General features: G+C 42.9%; 1 protein-coding gene across 7 annotated transcripts in view; it reads right to left on the bottom strand.

Moving 5' to 3' along the window:
- The window catches only part of TBCCD1 (TBCC domain containing 1), a 208,520-nt gene that overhangs the window by 30,390 nt on the left and 153,794 nt on the right, over window positions 1–24,336 (bottom strand). The window contains exons 5-8 of one of the 7 annotated variants that reach the window (XR_013218261.1): window positions 19,397–19,891; window positions 17,835–17,998; window positions 2,607–2,897; window positions 1,441–1,543 (exon numbers count right to left, since the gene is read on the bottom strand). Coding sequence is in view for 3 of the 7 variants with exons in the window: in XM_077275598.1 (XP_077131713.1) it covers window positions 17,844–17,998; window positions 19,401–19,891 (646 nt within the window). In the remaining 4 variants the exon portion in view is untranslated. Of the gene's footprint in view, window positions 1–1,440; window positions 1,544–2,606; window positions 2,898–17,834; window positions 17,999–18,200; window positions 18,269–19,396; window positions 19,892–24,336 lie in introns of all 7 variants that reach the window. The other 6 variants (XR_013218259.1, XR_013218262.1, XR_013218260.1 and 3 more) reach the window with 6 other exon arrangements.

Here is a 24,336-nt window from a genome sequence, read left to right as displayed (position 1 = left end):
AGCCCGATGGGACTTGTAGTCCCATCGGACGATGCCTGCACACGCCCCCACAGACCCCCAGGCAGGCCGCATAGACCCCCGGGCAGGCCGCACAGACCCCCCGGCAGGCCGCACAGACCCCCCGGCAGGCCGCACAGACCCCGCCCGCACACACAGACACGCTGTGTCTCCGCCCACACACACTCCCCCCCCCTCCTGATCTGCAGCGTTTCTTGCAGCAAAACCGCAGATTGTTTTTAGATCTGCGGTTTTGCTGCAGAAGTGCCCGACTCAATACAAGTCAATGGGTGCAGAAACGCTGCAGATCCACACAAAGAATTGACATGCTGCGGAAAAAACAACGCTGCGTTTCCACTCGGTTTTTCCAGCAGCATGTGCACAGCAGATTTAGTTTTCCATAGGTTTACATGGTACTGTAGACCGCATGGAAAACTGCTGCTGATCCGCAGAGTCAAAAAATCGCAACGTGTGAACATGGCCTAACATTGGTCCGAGTGCTATGTGATGTTTTCTCGCATAGTACTTGCCTGTATTATACGCTAGTGTGACGCCGACCTAAGGAGAATTTCAGAACCTTAATTGCACAAGTTAAAGAGACCTGTAGATCGGAGATTGCATGTGTGTAAAGCAGGATTTACAGCACCTTGCAGGACGAATGGACACTCTGGAAGGGGATCATGATGTTACCAGATATCGTGGCCAGTTTCCAACAGATGATAAAATCTCAACATGAGGCTTAAGGGACATGTGTACTCACATTGCAGATCTGAATAAGGGCAAGAGGTGTAATAGAGTATGGTGTCTTCCCAAATCAAGTAGTCAAGAGGATCCCAAAGCACTGCCCCAAACTATCTTTAACTCTTTACTGGGTAACGCGCCAACTTCACCTATCAAGTTTGCCAGGGCTCATTGGCCTTTAAAACCTACAGTACCTACCACGGTCCTTCCCCAAGACATCAGTGAGAATCTGGAATTCCTTGCCTGAGGAGTTGTGATAAACTCAGTCGAGGGGTTCAAGAGAGGCCTGGATGTCTTCCTGGGGCGTAACAACATTGTATCTTAGTGATTAGGTTCTTTAGAAGGACGTAGATCTGGGTATTTATTCTGACGGAATATAGGCTGAACTGGATGGACAAAGGTCTTTTCGGCCTTGCTAACTATGCTACTATGTTACTATAATTTGCTATTTACCAGACTGAAACCAAATAAAGAATAATCACGAAGGTCAGGCTTTAGAAGTCTATAACATACACGGGTTCTGTACTGCAGCTATACCCTGACCTGTCTCAAATTACCCTGCAGAAAATGAGACACTTCAAATTATTAAGGAAGATTCTGGTGGATCAACTGATTCTTTACTGTTGGGGTTTCAAGGTTTGCCTTGATTGCAAGCAGAGATGGGATTTTGTCAACATTACTCTCTTTGTAAGATCTGCTTACCTTTTGTAACGCTCTCAATTTGTGATTACCAAAAATTCAAGACTGGGACCTTTCAACACCGATAGAAGACCCTCCCCATGGACTGCTCCCGGCACTTAAACCCCTGGTGGAATAACACGTGATCAAAAAGACGGATATAAATAAACGTGGTACATTGAAAATGTCATCTTGTCCCACAAAAAAAACAAGCCGCCATACAGCTCCATTACCAGAAAAATAAAAAAGTTATAGCTCTCAGAATAAAGCGTTGCAAAAATAATTATTTTTTATATAAAATAGTTTTTATTGTATAAAAGCGCCAAAACATAAAAAAAATAAATGAGGTATCGCTGTCATTGTACTGATCCGAAAAATAAAACCGCTTTATCAATTTTACCAGACGTAGAACGGTATAAATGCCTTTCCCCCAAAGGAAATTCATGAATTGCTGTTTTTTGTTCATTCTGCCCCACAAAAATCAGAATAAAAAGCGATCAAAAAATGTCATGTGCCCGAAAATGGTACCAATAAAAACATCAACTCGTCCAGCAAAAAACAAAACCTCACATGACTCTGTGGACCAAAATATGGGAAAATTATAGCTCTCAAAATGTGGTGATGCAAAAACATTTTTTTGCAATAAAAAGCATCTTTTAGTGTGTGACAGCTGCCAAACAAAAACCCGCTATAAAAACCCACTATAAATAGTAAATCAACCCCCCCTTTATCACCCCCTTAGTTAGGGAAAAATAATAAAATAAAAAAATGTATTTATTTCCATTTTACCATTAGGGTTAGGGTTGGGGCTAAAGTCAGGATTATGGTTGCGATTAGGGTTAGGGGTGTGTTAGGGTTAGATTTGTGGTTAGAATTGGGGGGTTTCCACTGTTTAGGCACATCAGGGGCTCTCCAAACGCGACATGGCATCTGATCTCAATTCTAGCCAATTCTGCGTTGAAAACGCCAAACGGCGCTCCTTCCCTTCAGAGCTCTGCCATGCGCCCAAACAGTGGTTTACCTGCAAATATGGGGTGTCACCATACTCAGGACAAATTGTACAACAACTTTTGGGGTCCAATTTCTCCTGTTACCCTTGGGAAAAAAAAATATTGGGGACTAAAAGATCATGTTTGTGGAAAAAATGTTTTTATTTCCACGCCCGGGCGTTATAAACTTTAGTGAAATACCTGGGGGTTCAAAGTTCTCATCACAGATCTAGATAACTTCCTTAGGGGGTCTACTTTCCAAAATGGTGTCACTTGTGGTGGGTTTCCACTGATTAGGCACATCAGGGGATCTCCAAACTCGACATGGCATCCGATCTCGATTCCAATTTGGAGTTGAAAAAGTCAAATGGCGCTCCTTCCCTTCCGAGCTCTGCCATGCACCCAAACAGTGGTACCCCCCCACATATGGGGTATCAGCGTACTCAGGACAAATTGCGCAATAACTTTTGGGGTCCAATTTCTTCCGTTACCCTTGGGAAAATAAAAAAAATTGGATCTGAAGTAATTATTTTGAGAAAAAAAAGTTAAATGTTCATTTTTTTTTAAACATTCCAAAAATTCCTGTGAAGCACCAGAAGGGTTAATAAACTTCTTGAATGTGGTTTTGTGCACCTTGAGGGGTGCAGTTTTTAGAATTGTGTCACTTTTGGGTATTTTCTATCATATAGACCCCTCAAAGTGACTTCAAATGTGATGTGGTCCCTAAAAAAAAAAAAAAACCGGTGTTGTAAAAATGAGAAATCGCTGGTCAACTTTTAACCCTTATAACTTTCTAACAAAAAAAATTTTGGTCCAAAATTGTGCTGATGTAAAATATTTTGTGTGTCATATCTGTGTGATTTAAAGGCAAGAAAATTCAAAGTTCGGGAATTGCAAAATTTTCGCCAAATTTCCGGTTTTTTCACAAATAAACAAGTCATATCAAAGAAATTTTACCACTATCATGAAGTACAATATGTCATAAGAAAACAGTCTCAGAATCACCGGGATCCGTTGAAGCATTCCAGAGTTATAACCTCAAAGGGACAGTGGTCAGAATTGTAAAAATTGACCTGGTCATTAACATGCAAACTTCCCCTGGGGGTAAAAGGGTTGAGGACTTGAGGAATTTATTGACTAATGGAATTAACTTTCAATCTCCCTCGTAAGTCGCAAAAAAGCGGTGAAAATGTCCCTTCTTCCTAAATTAATGCATTTCTTCTAGACCCTTCCTGTAAAAATCGCCCTAATCAAACTTAAATCCCTTCAAGCCTGTAACAGGAGATTAATCTGGAATGACAAAACATCACAAAAAAGCTAAACAAATCTTTACCACAAATAGACTTTATATTATTGGGCTACACATTTAAAAGGGTTCCATCCTTGGCCTCATTGTGGGTCTTTAATAAATGGATAGAGATAGAGATGTTATAATTAGCCCCATTCACCAGAACTTTCTTTTGTGGTCTGACCAGCTTATTAAGTGATCTACCCTACTTCTGGGCCAAATACAGTTCACTACAGATATTTGTCATACGTGTGTGTATGAAACGGTTTGGACTTGCGTCTTTAATGTCCCCAATGATTTATCTACCAACCCTTAAAACCAAATAGCCTAGAGTCACCAACGGTCCACCCATGGATTTCAGCTGGGCTGTTAAGGTTTGCAGATCTGGTTGATAGGACTTGGAAATTCACTCTGATTATATAAAAGCAAACTTTTCTGTTACTAATCATGAATTATTTCAATATATGCAGATAAATCACTTGGCAACTTCCCTCTTCGGATCCCCAAGTGTTTCACAACAAACTGAGTTTGAAAGGCTATGCAAGAGCGGTCATCTACCAAAGGGCTGATCTCTGATATATATAAGAAAGTTCCTTCAGGAAGATCCTCCCTTTAAGCACTCTTACATGATGAGATTGGAATATTTTCAGGGCAAGAAGTTGTCATTATTGACAAGAGAACATGCTCAGATAAGGTGTTATCCGAACATGCTCGTGTGCCAACAGTGTCGACAACGTGCTCAAAAAACATATCTTTCAGTTCCTGAGGCTTAATGTCTTGCGGCTGTTAGGCAATCCTGCAGGAAATCTGACATTTTTCGAGCACGCCGAAGACACGCTGTTATCCGTGCATGTTCGCTCATCACTAGTTGTCACTCCAGACTTGGCAGACTCTCTGAAGTAAGGTGGAGAAATTTTCTACTTGCACCTAATGTAAGGAGAATAAGATACTAATGTTTTGGTATATTACTGCAGAACTACACCACAAACTCAACCCTCAAAATCAGGATGTCTCCTGGCACTGCAATGCTTCTGGGAGTTCTTTGATTCACATTCAAAATAACTCCATTCGAGAACTTCGTTAAATCTTTTACACAAATTTTTGTGTTTTGCGATTCCACTAGACCTTTCTGTTTATCTTCTCATCACCAAACCTAAAGAGTGGGAAAAAACTCTTCTAAATCGTTGTTGCATTTGATTACTGCTACCAGATGTCTAAGCAGACTCACCCTCCCCGATTAGTAGAATCTTCGATATTCACCATATAGATTATATCACCGCTATTCTAAATGCAAAGATTGACTTATTTGATACAATCTGGGCCCCTTGGGATTACTCTAGCAAAATAATTAGCTCCTTCATCATTTCCCTTGTCCTCATTCCTCTCGGTATCGGTTTCGATCTATGTGTTTATTGTTATGCTGTAATGTCCATTGTCTGTACAAGTCCCCTCTAAAACTTAAAGTGCTGAGGGATATGTTGGCGCTATAGAAATAATAATAATTTTATTATTATTATTTCCCTTCTCTCTTTTGTGTCCATGTCTACTGTCTTTAATTTGTTACCTGCTTTTGGTCAATAACGATTGTTAAGGTGGGTTACATTGGTTATAAATTTATGATGAGTGTAAGATTTCTGGGATATGTTCTTTGAAGCCCTAAGCAACTCTTGATGTCTTGTAACAGTGGAACAGTATTTGGTTTGCAGGGCTTTGAAATTATTCACCTATATCTTAAAAACACATGTTTATGTTACAACCCTGCCTTGTCAACTTTTTGTGAATGTTAGATTTTTGCTGTTGAATATGTTATGTAAACAAACTAATAAAAATTACAGTTTAAAAAATAATTCATACCAATAGGTGCTTGATTGGAGAAACTAGTGAAACCTGCATCTAAGACTTACAGGTCCTTCTCAAAAAATTAGCATATAGTGTTAAATTTCATTATTTACCATAATGTAATGATTACAATTAAACTTTCATATATTATAGATTCATTATCCACCAACTGAAATTTGTCAGGTCTTTTATTGTTTTAATACTGATGATTTTGGCCTACAACTCCTGATAACCCAAAAAACCTGTCTCAATAAATTAGCATATTTCAACCGTCCAATCAAATAAAAGTGTTTTTTAATAACAAACAAAAAAACCATCAAATAATAATGTTCAGTTATGCACTCAATACTTGGTCGGGAATCCTTTGGCAGAAATGACTGCTTCAATGCGGCGTGGCATGGAGGCAATCAGCCTGTGACACTGCTGAGATGTTATGGAGGCCCAGGATGCTTCAATCGCGGCCTTAAGCTCATCCAGAGTGTTGGGTCTTGCGTCTCTCAACTTTCTCTTCACAATATCCCACAGATTCTCTATGGGGTTCAGGTCAGGAGAGTTGGCAGGCCAATTGAGCACAGTAATACCATGGTCAGTAAACCATTTACCAGTGGTTTTGGCACTGTGAGCAGGTGCCAGGAAGCATGAAGTGCTCCAAAATCTCCTGATAGCTAGCTGCATTGACCCTGCCCTTGATGAAACACAGTGGACCAACACCAGCAGCTGACATGGCACCCCACACCATCACTGACTGGGTACTTGACACTGGACTTCAGGCATTTTGGCATTTCCTTCTCCCCAGTCTTCCTCCAGACTCTGGCACCTTGATTTCCGAATGACATGCAAAATTTGCTTTCATCAGAAAAAAGTACTTGGGACCACTTAGCAACAGTCCAGTGCTGCTTCTCTGTAGCCCAGGTCAGGCGCTTTTGCCGCTGTTTATGGTTCAAAAGTGGCTTTACCTGGGGAATGCGGCACCTGTAGCCCATTTCCTGCACATGCCTGTGCACGGTGGCTCTGGATGTTTCCACACCAGACTCAGTCCACTGCTTCCTCAGGTTCCCCAAGGTCTGGAATCGGTCCTTCTCCACAATCTTCCTCAGGGTCCGGTCACCTCTTCTCGTTGTACAGCGTTTTCTGCCACATTGTTTCCTTCCAACAGACTTACCATTGAGGTGCCTTGATACAGCACTCTGGGAACAGCCTATTTGTTGAGAAATTTCTTTCTGGGTCTTACCCTCTTGCTTGAGGGTGTCAATGATGGCCTTCTTGACATCTGTCAGGTCGCTAGTCTTACCCATGATGGGGGTTTTGAGTAATGAACCAGGCAGGGAGTTTTTAAAAGCTTCAGGTATCTTTTGCATGTGTTTAGAGTTAATTAGTTGATTCAGAAGATTAGGGTAATAGGTCGTTTAGAGAACCTTTTCTTGATATGCTAATTTATTGAGACAGGTTTTTTGGGTTATCAGGAGTTGTAGGCCAAAATCATCAGTATTAAAACAATAAAAGACCTGACAAATTTCAGTTGGTGGATAATGAATCTACAATATATGAAAGTTTAATTGTAATCATTACATTATGGTAAATAATGAAATTTAACACTATATGCTAATTTTTTGAGAAGGACCTGTATTACCGTATTATTATTTATATCGCACCATTAATTCCATGGTGCTGTACATGAGAAGGGATTACATCAAAATACAAATATCACTTACAGTAAAAACTAAAAATGACAGACTGGTACAAAGGGAAGAGGACCCTGCCCTTGTGGGCTTACATTCTACAGGATAAATAGGAGGAAACCAATATGGCTAAATAGAGCTGTAAGGGGCGCAATAAGGGACAAAAAGAAAGCATTTAGAGAATTAAAGGAAGTAGGTAGTGAGGAGGCATTAAATAAATACAGAAAATTAAATAAATTCTGTAAAAAGCAAATCAAGGCAGCAAAGATTGAGACAGAGAGACTCATTGCCAGAGAGAGTAAAAATAATCCCAAAATATTCTTTAACTATATAAATAGTAAGAAACTAAAAAATGACAGTGTTGGCCCCCTTAAAAATAATCTGGGGGAAATGGTGGATGAGGATGAGGAAAAAGCCAATATGCTAAATGACTTTTTTTCATCAGTATTTACAAAAGAAAATCCCATGGCAGACAAAATGACTAGTGATAATAATTCCCAATTAAATGTCACCTGCTTAACCCAGCAGGAAGTACAGCGGCGTCTAAAAATAACTAAAATTGACAAATCTCCGGGCCCGGATGGGATACACCCCCGAGTACTGCAGGAACTAAGTACAGTCATTGATAGACCATTATTTTTAATCTTTAAAGACTCCATAATAACAGGGTCTGTACCACAGGACTGGCGTATAGCAAATGTGGTGCCAATATTCAAAAAAGGGACAAAAACTGAACTCGATAATTATAGGCCAGTAAGCTTAACCTCTACTGTGGGTAAAATCCTGGAGGGCATTCTAAGGGATACTATACTGGAGTATCTGAAGAGGAATAACCTTATGACCCAGTATCAGCACGGGTTTACTAGGGACCGTTCATGTCAGACTAATTTGATCAGCTTCTATGAAGAGGTAAGTTCCGGACTGGACCAAGGGAACCCAGTGGACGTAGTGTATATGGACTTTTCCAAAGCTTTTGATACGGTGCCACACAAAAGGTTGTTACATAAAATGAGAGTAATGGGGATAGGGGAAAATATGTGTAAGTTGGTTGAGAGCTGGCTCAGGGATAGGAAACAAAGGGTGGTTATTAATGGAGCACACTCGGACTGGGTTGCGGTTAGCAGTGGGGTACCACAGGGGTCAGTATTGGGCCCTCTTCTTTTTAACATATTTATTAATGACCTTGTAGGGGGCATTCAGAGTAGAATTTCAATATTTGCAGATGACACTAAACTCTGCAGGGTAATCAATACAGGGGAGGACAATTTTATATTACAGGATGATTTATGTAAACTAGAAGCTTGGGCTGATAAATGGCAAATTAGCTTTAATGGGGATAAATGTAAGGTCATGCACTTGGGTAGAAGTAATAAGATGTATAACTATGTGCTTAATTCTAAAACTCTGGGCAAAACCGTCAATGAAAAAGACCTGGGTATATGGGTGGATGACAAACTCATATTCAGTGGCCAGTGTCAGGCAGCTGCTACAAAGGCAAATAAAATAATGGGATGTATTAAAAGAGGCATAGATGCTCATGAGGAGAACATAATTTTACCTCTATACAAGTCACTAGTTCGACCACACTTAGAATACTGTGCACAGTTCTGGTCTCCGGTGTATAAGAAAGACATAGCTGAACTGGAGCGGGTGCAGAGAAGAGCGACCAAGGTTATTAGAGGACTGGGGGGTCTGCAATACCAAGATAGGTTATTACACTTGGGGCTATTTAGTTTGGAAAAACGAAGACTAAGGGGTGATCTTATTTTAATGTATAAATATATGAGGGGACAGTACAAAGACCTTTCTGATGATCTTTTTAATCATAGACCTGAGACAAGGACAAGGGGGCATCCTCTACGTCTGGAGGAAAGAAGGTTTAAGCATAATAACAGACGCGGATTCTTTACTGTAAGAGCAGTGAGACTATGGAACTCTCTGCCGTATGATGTTGTAATGAGTGATTCATTAATTAAATTTAAGAGGGGACTGGATGCCTTTTTGGAAAAGTATAATGTTACAGGGTATATACACTAGATTCCTTGATAAGGCGTTGATCCAGGGAACTAGTCTGATTGCCGTATGTGGAGTCGGGAAGGAATTTTTTTCCCCATGGTGGAGTTACTCTTTGCCACATGGTTTTTTTTTGCCTTCCTCTGGATCAACATGTTAGGGCATGTTAGGTTAGGCTATGGGTTGAACTAGATGGACTTACAGTCTTCCTTCAACCTTAATAACTATGTAACTATGTAATTATGGGGAAGGAGACAGTAGGTCAAGGGTTGCAGTAGCTCCAATGGTGTTGAGGTGGAAGTGTGGTCTTTACAGGTTGTAAGCTTCCTTGAAGAGGTGGGTTTTCAGGTTTCTTTTGAAGGATCCAAAAGTAGTGGATAACCAGATGTGTTGGGGCACTGAATTCCAGAGGATGGGTGATATTCGGGAGAAGTCTTGGAGGCGATTGAGTGAGGAGCGAATAAGCGTGGAGGAGAGGAGGTGGTCTTGGGAGGACCGGAGATTATGTGAGGGAAGATATTGAGAGATTAGTGTGGAAATATACAGAGGAGAAAGGTTATGGATGGCTTTGTAGGTCAGTGTTAGTAATTTAAACTAGATACGCTGGGAAATTGGGAGCCAGTGAAGGGATTTGCAAAGAGGTGAAGCAGGAGTGTAGCGAGGAGAGAGATTAGTCGGGCAGCAGAGTTAAGGATGGACTGGAGGGGTGCGAGAGTGTTAGAAGGTAGGCCACAGAGGAGTATGTTGCAGTTGTCGAGGCGGGAGATGATTAGGGCATGCACGAGCATTTTGGTTGAGTGTGGGTTGAGGAAAGGACGGATTCTGGAAATATTTTTGAGCTGCAGGCAAACAAGAGGTGGCGAGAGCTTGGATGTGCGGTTTGAAGGACAGGGCAGGGTCAAGAGTTACTCCGAGGCAGCGGATTTTGGGGACAAGGGAAAGTGTGATTTCATTTATTTTCATAGATAGATCAGGTAGGGATGATATGCGTGATGGAGGAAAGATAATGAGTTCAGATTTGTCCACATTGAGCTTGAGGAAGCGAGAGGAGAAGGAGGAGGATATGGCCGACACTCAAATTCTGGAGAGCAGAGCGGTGACATCTGGGCCAGAGGGGTAGATTTGAGTGTCATCGGCATATAGATAGTACTGGAAGCTATAGGACCTTATGAGTTGTCCCAGGCCGAGTGTATAGATTGAGAAGAGTAAGGGTCCTAGGACAGAGCCTTGGGGGACTCCAACAGAGAGGGGGCGAGATGAAGAGGTAGTATGGGAGTAGGAAACGCTAAATGTGCGGTTGGCAAGGTATGAGGAGATCCAGGATAGGGCAAGGTCTTTGACCCCAAAGGAAGAGAGGATCTGTAGTAGGAGGCAGTGGTCAACTGTGTCGAAGGCAGAGGACAGGTCTAGGAGGAGGAGGAGTATAGAGAATGGTCTGTTAGCTTTGGCTGCAAGTAAGTCGTTAGTAATTTTGGTCAGGGCAGTCTCAGTGGAATGGTGGGGACGGAAGCTAGATTGTAGGTTGTTGAAGAGAGAGTTAGGCTAGTTTCACACTAGCGTTAACTGCAATACGTCGCAAATGCGTCGTTTTGCCGAAAATACGCATCCAGCAAAAGTTCTTGCTGGATACGTTTTTTCGTCATAGACAAACATTAGCGACGCATTTGCGACGCATTGCCAAACGTCGCGTCCGTTTTGCGACGCTTGGGCGTTTGGTAGCGGACCGTCGGGAGAAAAAAACGTTTTTTGCTCCCGACGGTCCACTTTTTCCGACCGCGCATGCGCGGCCGGAACTCCGCCCCCACCTCCCTGCACTTCCCCGCACCTCACAATGGGGCAGCGGATGCGTGGGAAAAATGCATCCGCTGCCCCCCGTTGTGCGGCGGAGACCACCCTAGCGTCGGGAACGTCGGCCCGACGCACAGCGACGGGTTGTTCCCGACGCTAGTGTGGAACTAGCCTCAGATGCAAAGTGAGAGGAAAGTTCAGCATGGACATGCTGCTCAAGGAGTTTGGAAGCAAATGGGAGCAAAGATATGGGGCAATAGCTGGACATACCGCTTGGGTCAAGGGATGGCTTTTTGAGGATAGGTGTGATTGTGGCATGTTTGAAGGCAGAGGGGAAGGTACCAGAAGTTAGTGAAAGGTTGAAGAGATGGGTTAGGGATGGGATTAGTGTGGTGGTGAGTTTGGGGAGGAGGTGGGATGGGGTCAAGTGCACAAGTGGTGAGGTGTGATTTGGAGAGAAGATGAGCAAGCTCCCCTTCAGAGATTTTGGAGAGTGAAGTTATGGGGTTAGGGCATTGGTCTCTCATACAAAGGGGTTGTGGTGGTTGGACAACAAAGACTTGTCTTGTTTGGTCTATCTTATTTTTTAAGTGCGTGGCAAAGTCCTCAGCAACGATTAGGGAACTCGGAGGGGGCAGTGGTGGGTGTAGGAGGGAGTTAAAAGTGTTGAACAACTGTTTGGGGTTGTGGGATAAGGACGATACGAGGGTTGTGAAGTAGGCCTGTTTAGCAGAGGTGAGAGCTGATTTGAATGCCAGTGTTGCTTGTTTGAGTGCAGTGAAATCATCTTGTGAATGAAATTTCTTCCAACGCCGTTCTGCAATTCTGGATACTTGCAGAAGCTTTTTAGTGATGTTATTGTGCCAGGGTTGTCTATTGGTTCGTCGCACTCTGCTATGCATGACAGGGGCGACCGTGTCAATAGCTGATGCAAGAGTCGCATTGTAGAAAGCAGTGGCAGTGTCGTGGAGTGAGGATATGGCTGCAAGTGGTAGGATAGAGTCAGAGTGTGTGGGTGTCTAGGTGTGCGAGGTTCCTGCGTGGGTGCGCATGGTGCTGGACATGGGTGACAGGTGAGGAGGACAGGGATGAGAAAGTGAATAGATGGTGGTCAGATAGACGGAGAGGGGAGGTTGTGAAGTTAGATAGGGAGCATAAACGGGTGAAGACCAGGTCTAATGTGTGTCCGTCTGTGTGGGTGGCTGAGGAGAACCACTGAGTAAGTCCAAAGGATGAAGTAAGGGACAGGAGTTTTGAGGCTGCTGACTGGTGGGTGTCAATGGGGATGTTGAAGTCACCCATGATGATGGTGGGAATGTCAGCAGACAAAGTGAAGGAGCCAGGTGGAGAATTAGTCAATAAAGGCAGTGGTCGGGCCCGGAGGTCGGTATATGATGGCCATTTGGAGGTTGTAGGGGGAGTAGATGCGGACAGAGTGGACTTCAAAAGAGGGGAGGATAAGGGAGGGTAGAGGTGGAATTGGGTTAAAGGTACAGTTGGAAGAAAGGAGAAGGCCCACTCCTCCACCATGTTTGTTGCCAGGGCGAGGAGTGTGGGTGAAGTGGAGGCCACCGTAACATAGTGCAGCAGGGGAGGCTGTGTCAGAGGGTGTCAGCCATGTTTCGGTGATGCCCAGAAAGAAAAGATTACGAGAGGTAAAGAGGTTGTGAATCACATGGAGTTTATTGTAGATGGAGCGGGCATTCCATAGTGATCCAGAGCAGAGGTGTCAAACTGCATTCCTCGAGGGCCGCCAACAGGTCATGTTTTCAGGATTTCCTTAGCATTCCACAAGGTGCTGGAATAATTCTGTGCAGGTGATTAAATTATCACCTGTGCAATACAAGGAAATCCTGAAAACATGACCTGTTGGCGGCCCTCGAGGAATGCAGTTTGACACCTCTGATCCAGAGAGTGGGTGCAGGGGGGTGGGCGTCATGGGCACGGATTTGAGGTGGGCAAGATTACGGGTGTTTATATTGGGTTGGGAGCGATAGGAGGGGGTAATAATGGGAGGTATGAGCTGTGGGGGCCCAGGGTTGGGAGATATGTCTCTAGCGGTGAGGAGAAGCAGAGAGAGACAGAGCAGGTGTTTTATTAGGAGAGATCTGAGGTTGAGGAGCAGGTCAGCAGAGGAGGTCAGGTGGGGAGGCAGGAGGGAAGGAGAGATTATTACTTGGTTAGGGGGTGCTGGGGTTTGATGATAGCGAAGGAGAGGAGTAAGGGAGCCAAAACTGTTAGAGAGTATGTCAGCATAGTGTGACGGAAAGTGAATGAAATTTAGTACAGTTATTAACAGTGGTTAGTCTTACCTTCTGTTCACTTCTGGCTCATTTCTGGCATATTTCTGCTATAATATTTGCTGTTATCCTTTTAGAGACAGACCAAGGTCCAGACAGACCTGTGTCTCTGAATTTATAACAGGCTAAGTGCTCATGAAATAGGCCAGGTGTGATCAGGAGGGAGGGGCAGCAGGAAGACTGGTCACAGACACAGGAGGGGATTAATTAGAAGTCAGAAGGGAAAATGCAAGGGGAAATAGATCCAAATGGAAAGATAAAGCCAAACTGTGTATTGGCATTAAGGAATTAAAATGGGAAAACATGCAGGGTAAGGGGAAAAAACAAACAAAAAAAACAGTCATAGCAGCCATACCAGGAAGGAATAGCACGGTTAGGAAGATCAGGAAAGTTGGGTGATGGTGATGGGATTGGGGTAGCAGCCAGCAGACATACCAGGAAGGAAGAGCACAGTGAGGAAGATCTTTACGACAAGTTCACACTAAGTGTTTTTTGCAGCTTTTTTTATGCAAATTTTCAGCTGCGTTTTACAGTACCAGCTAAGTCTATGAGGTTTTAAAAATCTCAGAGACACAGCTTGTTTTGTTTTTTTTGCTAGCAGGATTTTGTGCTTTGCATGTTTTTTTTTTTTGCACAATGGAAAATGTCACTTTTAGGGTTTTTTCAGTGTTTTTCATCCATTGAAAAGAATGGTTGGTGAAAAAAATACAGGTTTCAGGTGACTCTAGATAATAGGATTTTTTTTCCAACACTAAACTCAGCATGCACAAGAGACAAATTGAGCATGCCAAAATCGCAGCCAAAAAAAAAAAAAAATACAAGATGAACCAAGTTAAACATGCTTTTTTCTGAAGCTTCTTTCCTGCCAAGAGATCAGGGTTTGTTGCAGAAAAAAAAGCTGAAAAAATGCCTAGTGTGAACTTACCCTTAATGTGCCAAAGCCTGCTACAAACTGCTGCCAGAACATTTAGAACCATACAATAATCTATAGTGTCTTTGGATGCATAGCACACACTACTCTTCACTGGAAAAAGGGGCCTAGTGCAAGCGCTACTCCCCTGCAGTCAGTGCCCGGCCCATACTCCCCGCAGTCACGGCTCATACAGGGTTAATGCCAGCGGTAACGGACCGCGTTATGCCGCGGGTAACTCACTCCATTACCACCACTATTAACCCTGTGTGACCAAGTTTTACTATTGCCGCCGCCTTTCCCGCTCCTCGCGACGCTCCAGTGACCGGTCCATGCAAGCGGCAGGTTCCGGTGCTAAGGATGGTATGCGACAAGGACCTGCCATGACGTCACGGTCATGTGACCGCGACGTCATCACAGGTCCCGCACGAGAAGGACCTGCCATGATGTCACGGTCATGTGACCCGTGACGTCATCACATCCTGGGACCGGAAGCTGCCGCCTGCACCGCACACAGGCGACAGAACTACAAGGGTACCCACGGAAGGTGAGTATATGTTTATTTTTTATTTTTTATCCTGTGACATACGTGGCTGGGCAATATACTACGTAGCTGGGCAATATACTACGTGGCTGGGCAATATACTACGTCGCTGTGCAATATACGTGGCTCTGTGCTGTATACTACGTCACTGGGCAATATACTACGTCACTGGGCAATATACTACGTCGCTGTGCAATATACTACGTGGCTCTGTGCTGTATACGTCGCTGTGCAATATACTACGTCGCTGTGCAATATACTACGTCGCTGTGCAATATACTACGTCGCTGTGCAATATACTACGTCGCTGTGCAATATACTACGTCGCTGTGCAATATACTACGTCGCTGTGCAATATACTACGTCGCTGTGCAATATACTACGTCGCTGTGCAATATACTACGTCGCTGTGCAATATACTACGTCGCTGTGCAATATACTACGTCGCTGTGCAATATACTATGTCGCTGTGCAATATACTACGTCGCTGTGCAATATACTACGTCGCTGTGCAATATACTACGTCGCTGTGCAATATACTACGTCGCTGTGCAATATACTACGTCGCTGTGCAATATACTACGTGGATATGCATATTCTAGAATACTCGATGCGTTAGAATCGAGCCACCATCTAGTATCTAATAAATATTAACCTGAGAAAGAAGTATGCAATTGACGTCCTATAATTTTAAGAATATAATAATAATTTAAAATCATGAATATTTTGAAATAAAAAAGTGATTCATAATTTAGAGCAAACTGCTGAGGCTGAAAGATTCACTTGTCACATGGGCAAATCTTTGGGGATGTCAGTACCATGTTCTGCTGATAAACAAGCTTTAACCAAACAACTATTAAGGCGGGGTGCACAATATTTTTTAGTCTGAGGGCCGCAGAGTCATCTTTTTCTACTTTAAAATGCCATAATAAAATTTAAGCCACTTATTGTTGTACTAATATGGTACTCGTGCAGTGGCTAAATATATTGCAGAGGCAAATTCACCGGCAGTTGAAATTCACCGCAGTGAACTCGCCTCTGCACCGTGTGATTTTCCCACGGTGCTAGGGGTGATCTCATTGTGGTCACCACAGTTCAGCAGGCTGGGATTGGAGCCTCAGTGACCAAATTAAACCTCGATGACATCACCGTCGGTCACCGATGCTGTGCTCCCAGCAGCTCAGTTACCCGTGGTTCTCTGCATGAATGGTCGTATCTCGGCACCGTCCAGGTTGAAAACTGTTTTTCCCCCAGACATGGATTACAGAGTAGGACAGAACGACAGACAGATGAGGGATATTGTTGTTTTTTGTTTTATTACAAGAGAACGAGGGCTTCAGTGGAATAAGAGTTAGGGGAGTATAGCGGTGTTTGTTATTCTTAAATAAAAATGGAAAAGTGTGTTTTGTTTTATTTCTAATAAAAGGCTTTATTCTGGCTGTGTCTTTACCATATAACTTAAAGATTAGTAATGGATGGGTGTCTTATAGACGCTTCTCCATTACTTATCCGTGGGCTTGATGTCACCGGACAATACAAAAGTGACATCAACCCCACAAATATGAACCCCCACTTACCACAGCTACAGGGCAAGTGGGAAGAGCCGGGCAAAGTGCCTCTAATAATGTGCCTTTTCTGGGCAGCTGCAGGCTATTTTCAGGCTGGGGGGGCAATATCCATGGCCCCTTACCAGCCTGAGAATACCACCCCCCAGCTGTCTGCTTTAGAAAGGCTGGTTGTCAAAAATGTGGGGGACCCCACAACTTTTTAAAAAAAATTTAAATAAAAAAAAAAAAAAACAGCGTGGGAACACTTCTATTCTTGATAACCAACCATGCTGAAGCTGACAGCTGAGGGTTGCAGCCCCCACACAGGTTGATTTTTTTAATTATTTACAGCGCAGGAGCAGCTGATGAATACTGCCATCATCTGCTCCTGCTCTCACTGTAATTAGAGGTAGCAGGTGTCTGATGATGGGATCAGTAGTCCCATCAGCTGACACCAGTGACCGGAGGTGAAGTTTATACCTCCGATCACAGCTGAGCTCTCCCGCTGTCTTCTGACCGGCGGGGACTGCTTCTACGCCGATCGGAAGAGGTGTTTGCCGTGCTGTCATGCATATGACAGCATGTCAAACACTGTACTGTCGGACACCCTATTCAAGTGAATGGGGTTCGGGTCCACTCTGCTGGATGACAGGCTGTAAGGACGCATCATGCAGCCTGCCATCTAGAGCCGACTGTGAGGTCACATCCTGCTGTCTTTGACCTTTCTGCAGCAAATACAAGTATTCAAGTCAATGGGTGAAAACGCTGAAAGAAGTGACATGTTCGATGTAAAAAAAAACTAACGCTGCAAAGCACAAAATCCTGATGACAAAAAAAAACAAACTGTGTGCATGAGATTTCTGAAATCTCATAGGGTTTGCATGTACTGTAAAAAGCAGCTGAAAATAATTATAAAAAACACAGCAAAAAAGCCAAAATAAAAGTTATTTTTCGTCTCTTACAAGTCAGGGGCTTATAAACAGCATTATAGAATGCTGTATTGTATATCGGCCTCAAAAGGCGATGGCTGTATCTCAAATATGCCAAACCTGGTGACAGGTTTCCTTTAAAGTCTTCATTCAGATGTCAGTGATTTATTGTACGCAAAAAAAAAGGTCCAAATTTTGCTGAAAATTGGATCTACAACAGTGTTTTACCAGTATTTTCTCATATGAGAAAAAATATACTGCAAAACCCACTTATGTAAAAAATGGGACAGTACATGGATTGTACACAGCAGGCAAAAAAGTGTTGTCTGTCATTTTAACAGATTGTGTGGGTGATTTTGATCTGTGTCTCAGACAGTTCAAGTTAATGATATCTTCGTGATTTTTCCCCAGACTCATGGTCCATCAGAAAAAAACAAACAAAAACACATAACGCGACCAGCCCCATGGTCCTATATTGTGTACGTGTTCAGACAATGTAAAATCACATCAATTTTGGGACCCAATGAAACCGTATAAACAACTCAATTCAAGAAAAATCATAACTTCGTGACAAATAAAACCTCTCACTTACACACTTAAGTTACATCTTAAACAAAATGTATTGCCTATCCAGCAACTTGCTTTGTACCATCACTCTTAGGCACAAGGCTATCCAACTGGTGTCGATTTCCCGTCTTAACAAGCCATTCATTGAATTTATGTTCAACAAGAGCCTGAAAATGCTTTCGTTGTTCCCTAGAAAAGGCAAAAAAAAAAAAAAAATTAGAATACATCAAGACATCTTTTTAACCGTAATCGTAACGGCATTTATAAATGGACTATGAGTATGATAACGTATTTAACATCTGTGAATGATGCACTACTCCCTAATTCCAGGAGCTGCTCTCTTTCCTTCCTTTCCCCACCACCATGTGGATCAATTATCTTGCTTTCTCACCTGTATCTACAGTTCCCAGCCTGATTGTACCGTCTCTGCCTCACAATGCTAGCCATCAATCCCAGGTTCTGCATGAAGCAACAAGCGACAGATGTGTGCCATGATTAGTCTGCACTACTTACTGTATTTTGTGTACTATGACAGAGGAACACTATGCTAATTACCATAAAAATATTTACGGTATATCATTTATTGTGTGTATGGAAGGGTTGTCCACTACTAGCTGTATTTGCCAGTGTAATATAAAAAAAAAAGAAGAAAACATACCTCCTGCACCAACGCTCTCCCAGCGAGGTCAGCTGTGTTCTATCGGCAACTACCATTAGGGTGTTTCACTCGCACTTGCCTTGGATGAAACTTGAATGCTCGAAGGAAATGCGAGGACCGCAGCCTAATAACTGCTGATTTGCTACAGTGCTCGCTCGCGTGACCTATAACTTATGCTGGCCCGGCGCGGACATCGCTGGAATGGCACCAGTAAGTGACGCGAGCATGGTTTTGTTTGCTTTATTTTACAATAGAGAATACATGCAACAACTTGCGCACAAGTATGCGTCTCTGCCATATTTTTTTTCTATTTAAAATCTTACTTACTAGTTTACTTTGCATTTAAGGCTGTGGCTACACAGCGACTGTGGTCTTGACAAAGGTCACGCGGTAAGCAGTCACTTCATCACAGCGCTGTGCAAGTGAATAGGGCCGCATTACAAACCACAGAGTAAAGCAAAAAGCAAGTCCCAAAAAATCCAACTGGTTCAGACTGAAATTAGCTTCAGTAAAATGACAGTAGGTAAGGTTGGTGCAAGTTATTTGAGAAGCATTAGTGCAACTTATCTTGGGGCGAATTTGGCTGTAACATATGCTGTATGCCACCGGTACATCACAACTTACTGCAAACAAATGGTGTTTGTAACGTAGCCCCCAAAAAGTTAAAAACAGTACATTTGTTACTTGCTAATCATGATGAGACCCCATGCATTTGCGAGCAGCAATCCGTGACCTGCGTCATGGACCCCATGCTCTTTTGGTATACATCTCACTGAATTACCATCTCCCATTCTCATTTTACCAATGATCACTTCAGTCACATCATTACTATGAATTGCTTCATTATATTTGGGAATGTAGACTTGTTGCATTTTATATTCTCCGTTAAAACTTCAAAAAGATTTTTAAAAAATCTAAATCATACGAACCTACTTAATTTTGCTTCCTTGACAGCTTTTTGCCACATCAGTACTTTCTGTTGTCTTTGGTCCATTGATTTCTGGAACACAGGTGGAAGACCTCCTGGAATCTCAGCCGTGTCCCCTTCCATTTCAAATGGAATAACAAATGAATAAAACTCTCGCGGTGACATGAGCTTCCATACCTGGCCGTCATTCTCTGTAGATAGCAGATGTGGCCTGTCCCAATAATTAGGCAACGTTGCTAAACCAGTCTGTCCCATGTGATCTTCTAACATTGAATAATGTGTGTGAAAGGGGGCAAATACAGCAGAATGATTGCCAGAGAATAAAAGGGGCCTTGTAGGAGTAAGTATATGGAAAGTACAGCTTCTTGTAGACAAAAGTGACAGGCGCTGACAAACGCTGATGACTTTTACACGATCACACATCTGAACATGGAGAACTGTTTGCACTGGACCCAGGATAATTGTGCTATTTCTACATTTTTCAATAGTAACGCACCTAGAAATAAAACATTAGAAAAAGTGTAACTTGCTGGCAGAACCAAGCTTGAATCAATGTATAGGTGCTCTACTAAAACTAGGCCAGTCTAGAAATGACAGGCAGAGACAAATCAGCTGCAGAAAACAAAGAAAGCAAATAACTGTCTAGTAACAGCTAAAAAATCAGCTACAGCAAGAACACTTTCAATGGGTTGTTCAGTCCTCTATGTGATGCGATGATTCACCAGTTTCTGAGCCGTATCTACTACTTATTCATAGTCCAGGCCAAAGCCTGTCTAGTGGGAGCGACCTCACGCCATGCACTTCTATTGAGCGAGACAGCACCCAGACTAAAAAAAATGACCATGTAGTGGGCATGGTCAACTAGAGGGCACACACATACCCGCCAGTCCCGGGTCAGAAACCAGCAAACTCTCAAAGCGCACAGTGCGTGCGCTGGGGGGCATTCATAAGTCTGCAGTCACAGAGTGACCAGACAAAAAAAATGTGACAAAAATGGCCACCATCACATACTTCAAGCTGTAACCTGTCTTAGTCACATGGGATACAGGCTGAAGAAACCACATGCCTCAACAGTCAGCAGAGTAGCACCGTGAATAAATGTAACTGATCTACTCACTCAGCCATGTAGCAGGAGAGGAACAAAAACAAACAAAAAACTTGTCCATGACTGACGGAGCAAAACAGGCTTTTTTCTCCATCTTAAAGAGGATCTTTCACAAAATTTTTCATATTGAACTGGTCACAATGTAAGTGAATGCAGAGCAGAATAACTTTTTTCTTTTCATCTCTTGAAAAGATATTAGCAATCCCAGGGCTTTGCGACCTGCGATCAACATAAAATGATGCAACCCCATGCCAGTGCGCTATTAATGCAGTTATCGTTTGACAGTGGCATATAAAATGTTAACAAATCTTGGGTGGCACAGTTGCTAGAGGCAGGTCCTGGAAGTAACACACAGCCAGTATCTTATGGGCATGGGGTGATCTCACCCAGAGAGCCCGCTCCATACATGTGTGGCAGATGATGGTAATGGGTTAACAGAGATTTCACTAGGGGCATGTACTTCTTCCCCTTTCTGAAGCTGACCAATCATAAACAGGCAGTAAAACACTGGGGAAAGATGAACACCCCCCCCCACACCAGAATAGCTTAGAGCAGGGTCAGTGTAAAAGCATATTGACAAGCAGTATGCTTTACTTATTGCAGTGTAATGACTAGTGATGAGCAAGCACTACAATTCTCAAGTGCTCGAATTCAGCAGGTCGGACACTCGGACGGGCTAGACTCCAGTACAGAGTATAAAGGGAGTCAATTGAAAATGATTATTATTTATTATTATAGCGCCATTTATTCCATGGCGCTTTACATGTGAGGAGGGGTATACATAATAAAAACAAGTACAATAATCTTAAACTTACAAGTCACAACTGGTACAGGAGGAGAGAGGACCCTGCCCGCGAAGGGTCACAATCAAGCATTATTCTGAAAGACTTAACAGGGGGAAGAAAAATCACCAAACTGGCAACAGCATGGGGAAGACACCTAGACGCATCTGGAATTCACAGGTCACTGCTGAGAACAATGTTGTCAGAGTATTAATCCACTTTTACAGACAATAAATCATACAAATCCAAAGAAAATGGATTTCACAAGGAAAAAAAAAAAAAGTTTCCTGACTTTTAGATAAGGCTAAATAAAAAAAAAAGAGAAAAAAACCCTCCTCCACCCTTTAGGGTATGTTCCCACGGTCAGTAAATGCAGCGGGTTGGACACGGAGTACATCCGCAGCATCCAGATGTTACAGCATAGTGGATGGGATTTCAAGAAGATCCATGCCCACTATGCGCGCACCAGCACCCTCAGAGACGGACATGTGGCGCGTCTTTCCAGGGCGCAGCATGTCTATTTATCTTGCGGTGCCGCTCTGTCTCTGCAAGATAAATTTCACCTGTACAATGAATTGGATGCGGCGATTCCACGCGGTTCAATGAACACAGAGGAGTCACCTGCGTTCAAAAGCCATCACCACTTTGGACGGAGCGGACATGTGCTGCTTCCAAAGCGCTGCCTATTCCTGACTGTGGGAACATACCATAGTTGACCCATCTCTCACCATACTACCCCATCGCCCATGACAATAGGAGATGACATAATAGAGAGATAAATAAAACTACAAAGTCCATAGCCAAAGAAATGGGGGTGGCACTCACTGTCCCATTAACCCCTTAACGACCAGAGGTATTTTTGATTTTGCATTTTCATTTTTTGCTCCCCTTCCCAGAGCCATAACTTTTTTTTTTATTTTTTGGTCAAAATGGCCATGTGAGAGCTTGTTTTTTGCGGGACGAGTTGTACTTTTGAATGACACCATTGGCTTTACCATGGTGTGTACTAGAAAATGGGGGAAAAAAATTCCAAGTGCGGTAAAAATCGCAAAAAAAGTGCAATCCCACGCTTGTTTTTTGTTTGGCTTTTTTTTTTCTACTAGGTTCACTAAATGCCAAAACTGACCTGCCATTATGATTCTCCAGGTCATTACGAGTTCATAGACACCAAACATGTCTAGGTTCTTTTTTTATCTAAGTGATGAAAAAATTCCAAACTTTGCAAGAAAAAAAAAATATCAACATTTTATGATACCTGTAGAGTCTCCATTTTTCATGGTTTAGGGTTGGGTGAGGGCTTATTTTTTGCGTGCCGAGCTGACGTTTTTAATGATACCATTTTGGTGCAGATACGATCTTTTGATCGCCCCTTACTGCATTTTAATGCAATGTTGCGGCGACCAAAAAAAACTTAATTCTGGCGTTTTGACTTTTCTCGCTACGGCCATTTAGCGATCCGGTTAATATTTTTCTTTTTTATTGATAGATCGGGCAATTCTGAACGCGGCGATACTAAATTTGCATGTTTGATTTTTTTTATTGTTTTACTTTTAATAGGGTGAAAGGGGGGTGATTTGAACATATATATATATATATTTTTTTTTTTAACTTTTAGCATGCTTCAATAGTCTCTCCATAGGAGACTAGAAGCTGCCATAATTCAATCGGCTCTGCTGCATACAGGCGATGTTCAGATTGCCTCTATATAGCAGAATTACTCACTTACTATGAGCGCCAACCACCGGGCTGCGCTCACAGAAAGCCGGCAGTGACAACCATAGAGGTCTCCAGGACTCTAACGAACTGATGACCCACGATCACGTGACGGGGGTCACTGGTGGGTGGATTTCCGGCCTGATGGCTGGAAGTGCGAATTACATGCCGCTGTCAGTTTGACAGCGGCATTTAACGGGTTAATAGCCGCGAGTGGATCACTATTCCACCCACTGCTATTCCGGGCACATGTCAGCTGTTCAAAACAGCTGCTATGTGCAGGGAAAGATGTGGGCTCACCGCCGGAGTCCACATCAAAGGGAAAGAGTAAGACGTCAGCGAAAATTTACACCCAACGTTGGAAAGGGGTTAAAAGTCACTCTTTATTGAAGTTGCATAAAATAACTGAGGTAGGAGAGTCCTGTGTGGAGCTTGCTGGACGATGGCTGTTTTGCGCTGTATGCGCTTCTACGGGTCCAATAAAACTACACCCACTGGCAAATGCAATTTTAACATTGCAATACCTTATCTGGGTATGCGGTGTGTGGGTGACATGGTGGGACACATCCTATTTAAATTATGAAGGGGAACACAATCTAAAAGGAAGAACTGAGAAAATTTGGAATGAAGAGGGACTTCGATACACCCTGTATTAGATATAAAAGAGTGCCTCATACACATTCTGTCAAAATTGTTAGGTAGTGACAGTCGTAATTTTTGGCAGACCTTGCATATGCTTTGAGCCTAGGAGGGAAAACTTATTTCCATTTTTAAGAACTGGGACTTCTAGACTGTTAAAGCCTATGCACTAAATGCAAGGGCTAAAAAACATTTATATATGCAACAGAATTGTAGGAGGTAGGCCTCATGCACATCCTGTAAAAATTATGAAGGAGGGCATCATACACTCCCTAGTAAAATTAAGAGCGAGGGCCATCTGATAACATGTGAGGGTCGCACGCCTTGCTCATTTTAAATTAGTTATAGATGTCTGCAAACCTTCCAGTATTATTAGGGAAAGGAAAATATGTAGCCCTGAAAGGGACTTGTTTTTAGGTTGCAGTATATATTTAAAAAGGACAGTAAGGCAATAAACCCTGTGTATATGCCTCTAATCCAAAACTATCCCTCCTCCACCAGCTATGTCTAAACTGAATGAGGGTAACAGCAATTTTACTGCAATAGAAATCAACTCTCCCTGAACGGGTTCTAGTGTATCTCGTCACTGGGTCTTATATAACATGGCTACAGCCTTACCATGTAAGGCAGGGAATCCCTGCATGTTTATTGGCTGTCTAACAGGCGCAAAACATGTGGGGCACGGATACGAGCATGGCACTC

Source organism: Ranitomeya variabilis, chromosome 7 (assembly GCF_051348905.1).
Source record: "Ranitomeya variabilis isolate aRanVar5 chromosome 7, aRanVar5.hap1, whole genome shotgun sequence".
NCBI classification, from domain to species: domain Eukaryota; kingdom Metazoa; phylum Chordata; class Amphibia; order Anura; family Dendrobatidae; genus Ranitomeya; species Ranitomeya variabilis.
The sequence above is the reverse complement of the archived record's forward strand: the minus strand, read 5'-3'. Positions and strand labels throughout refer to the sequence as shown.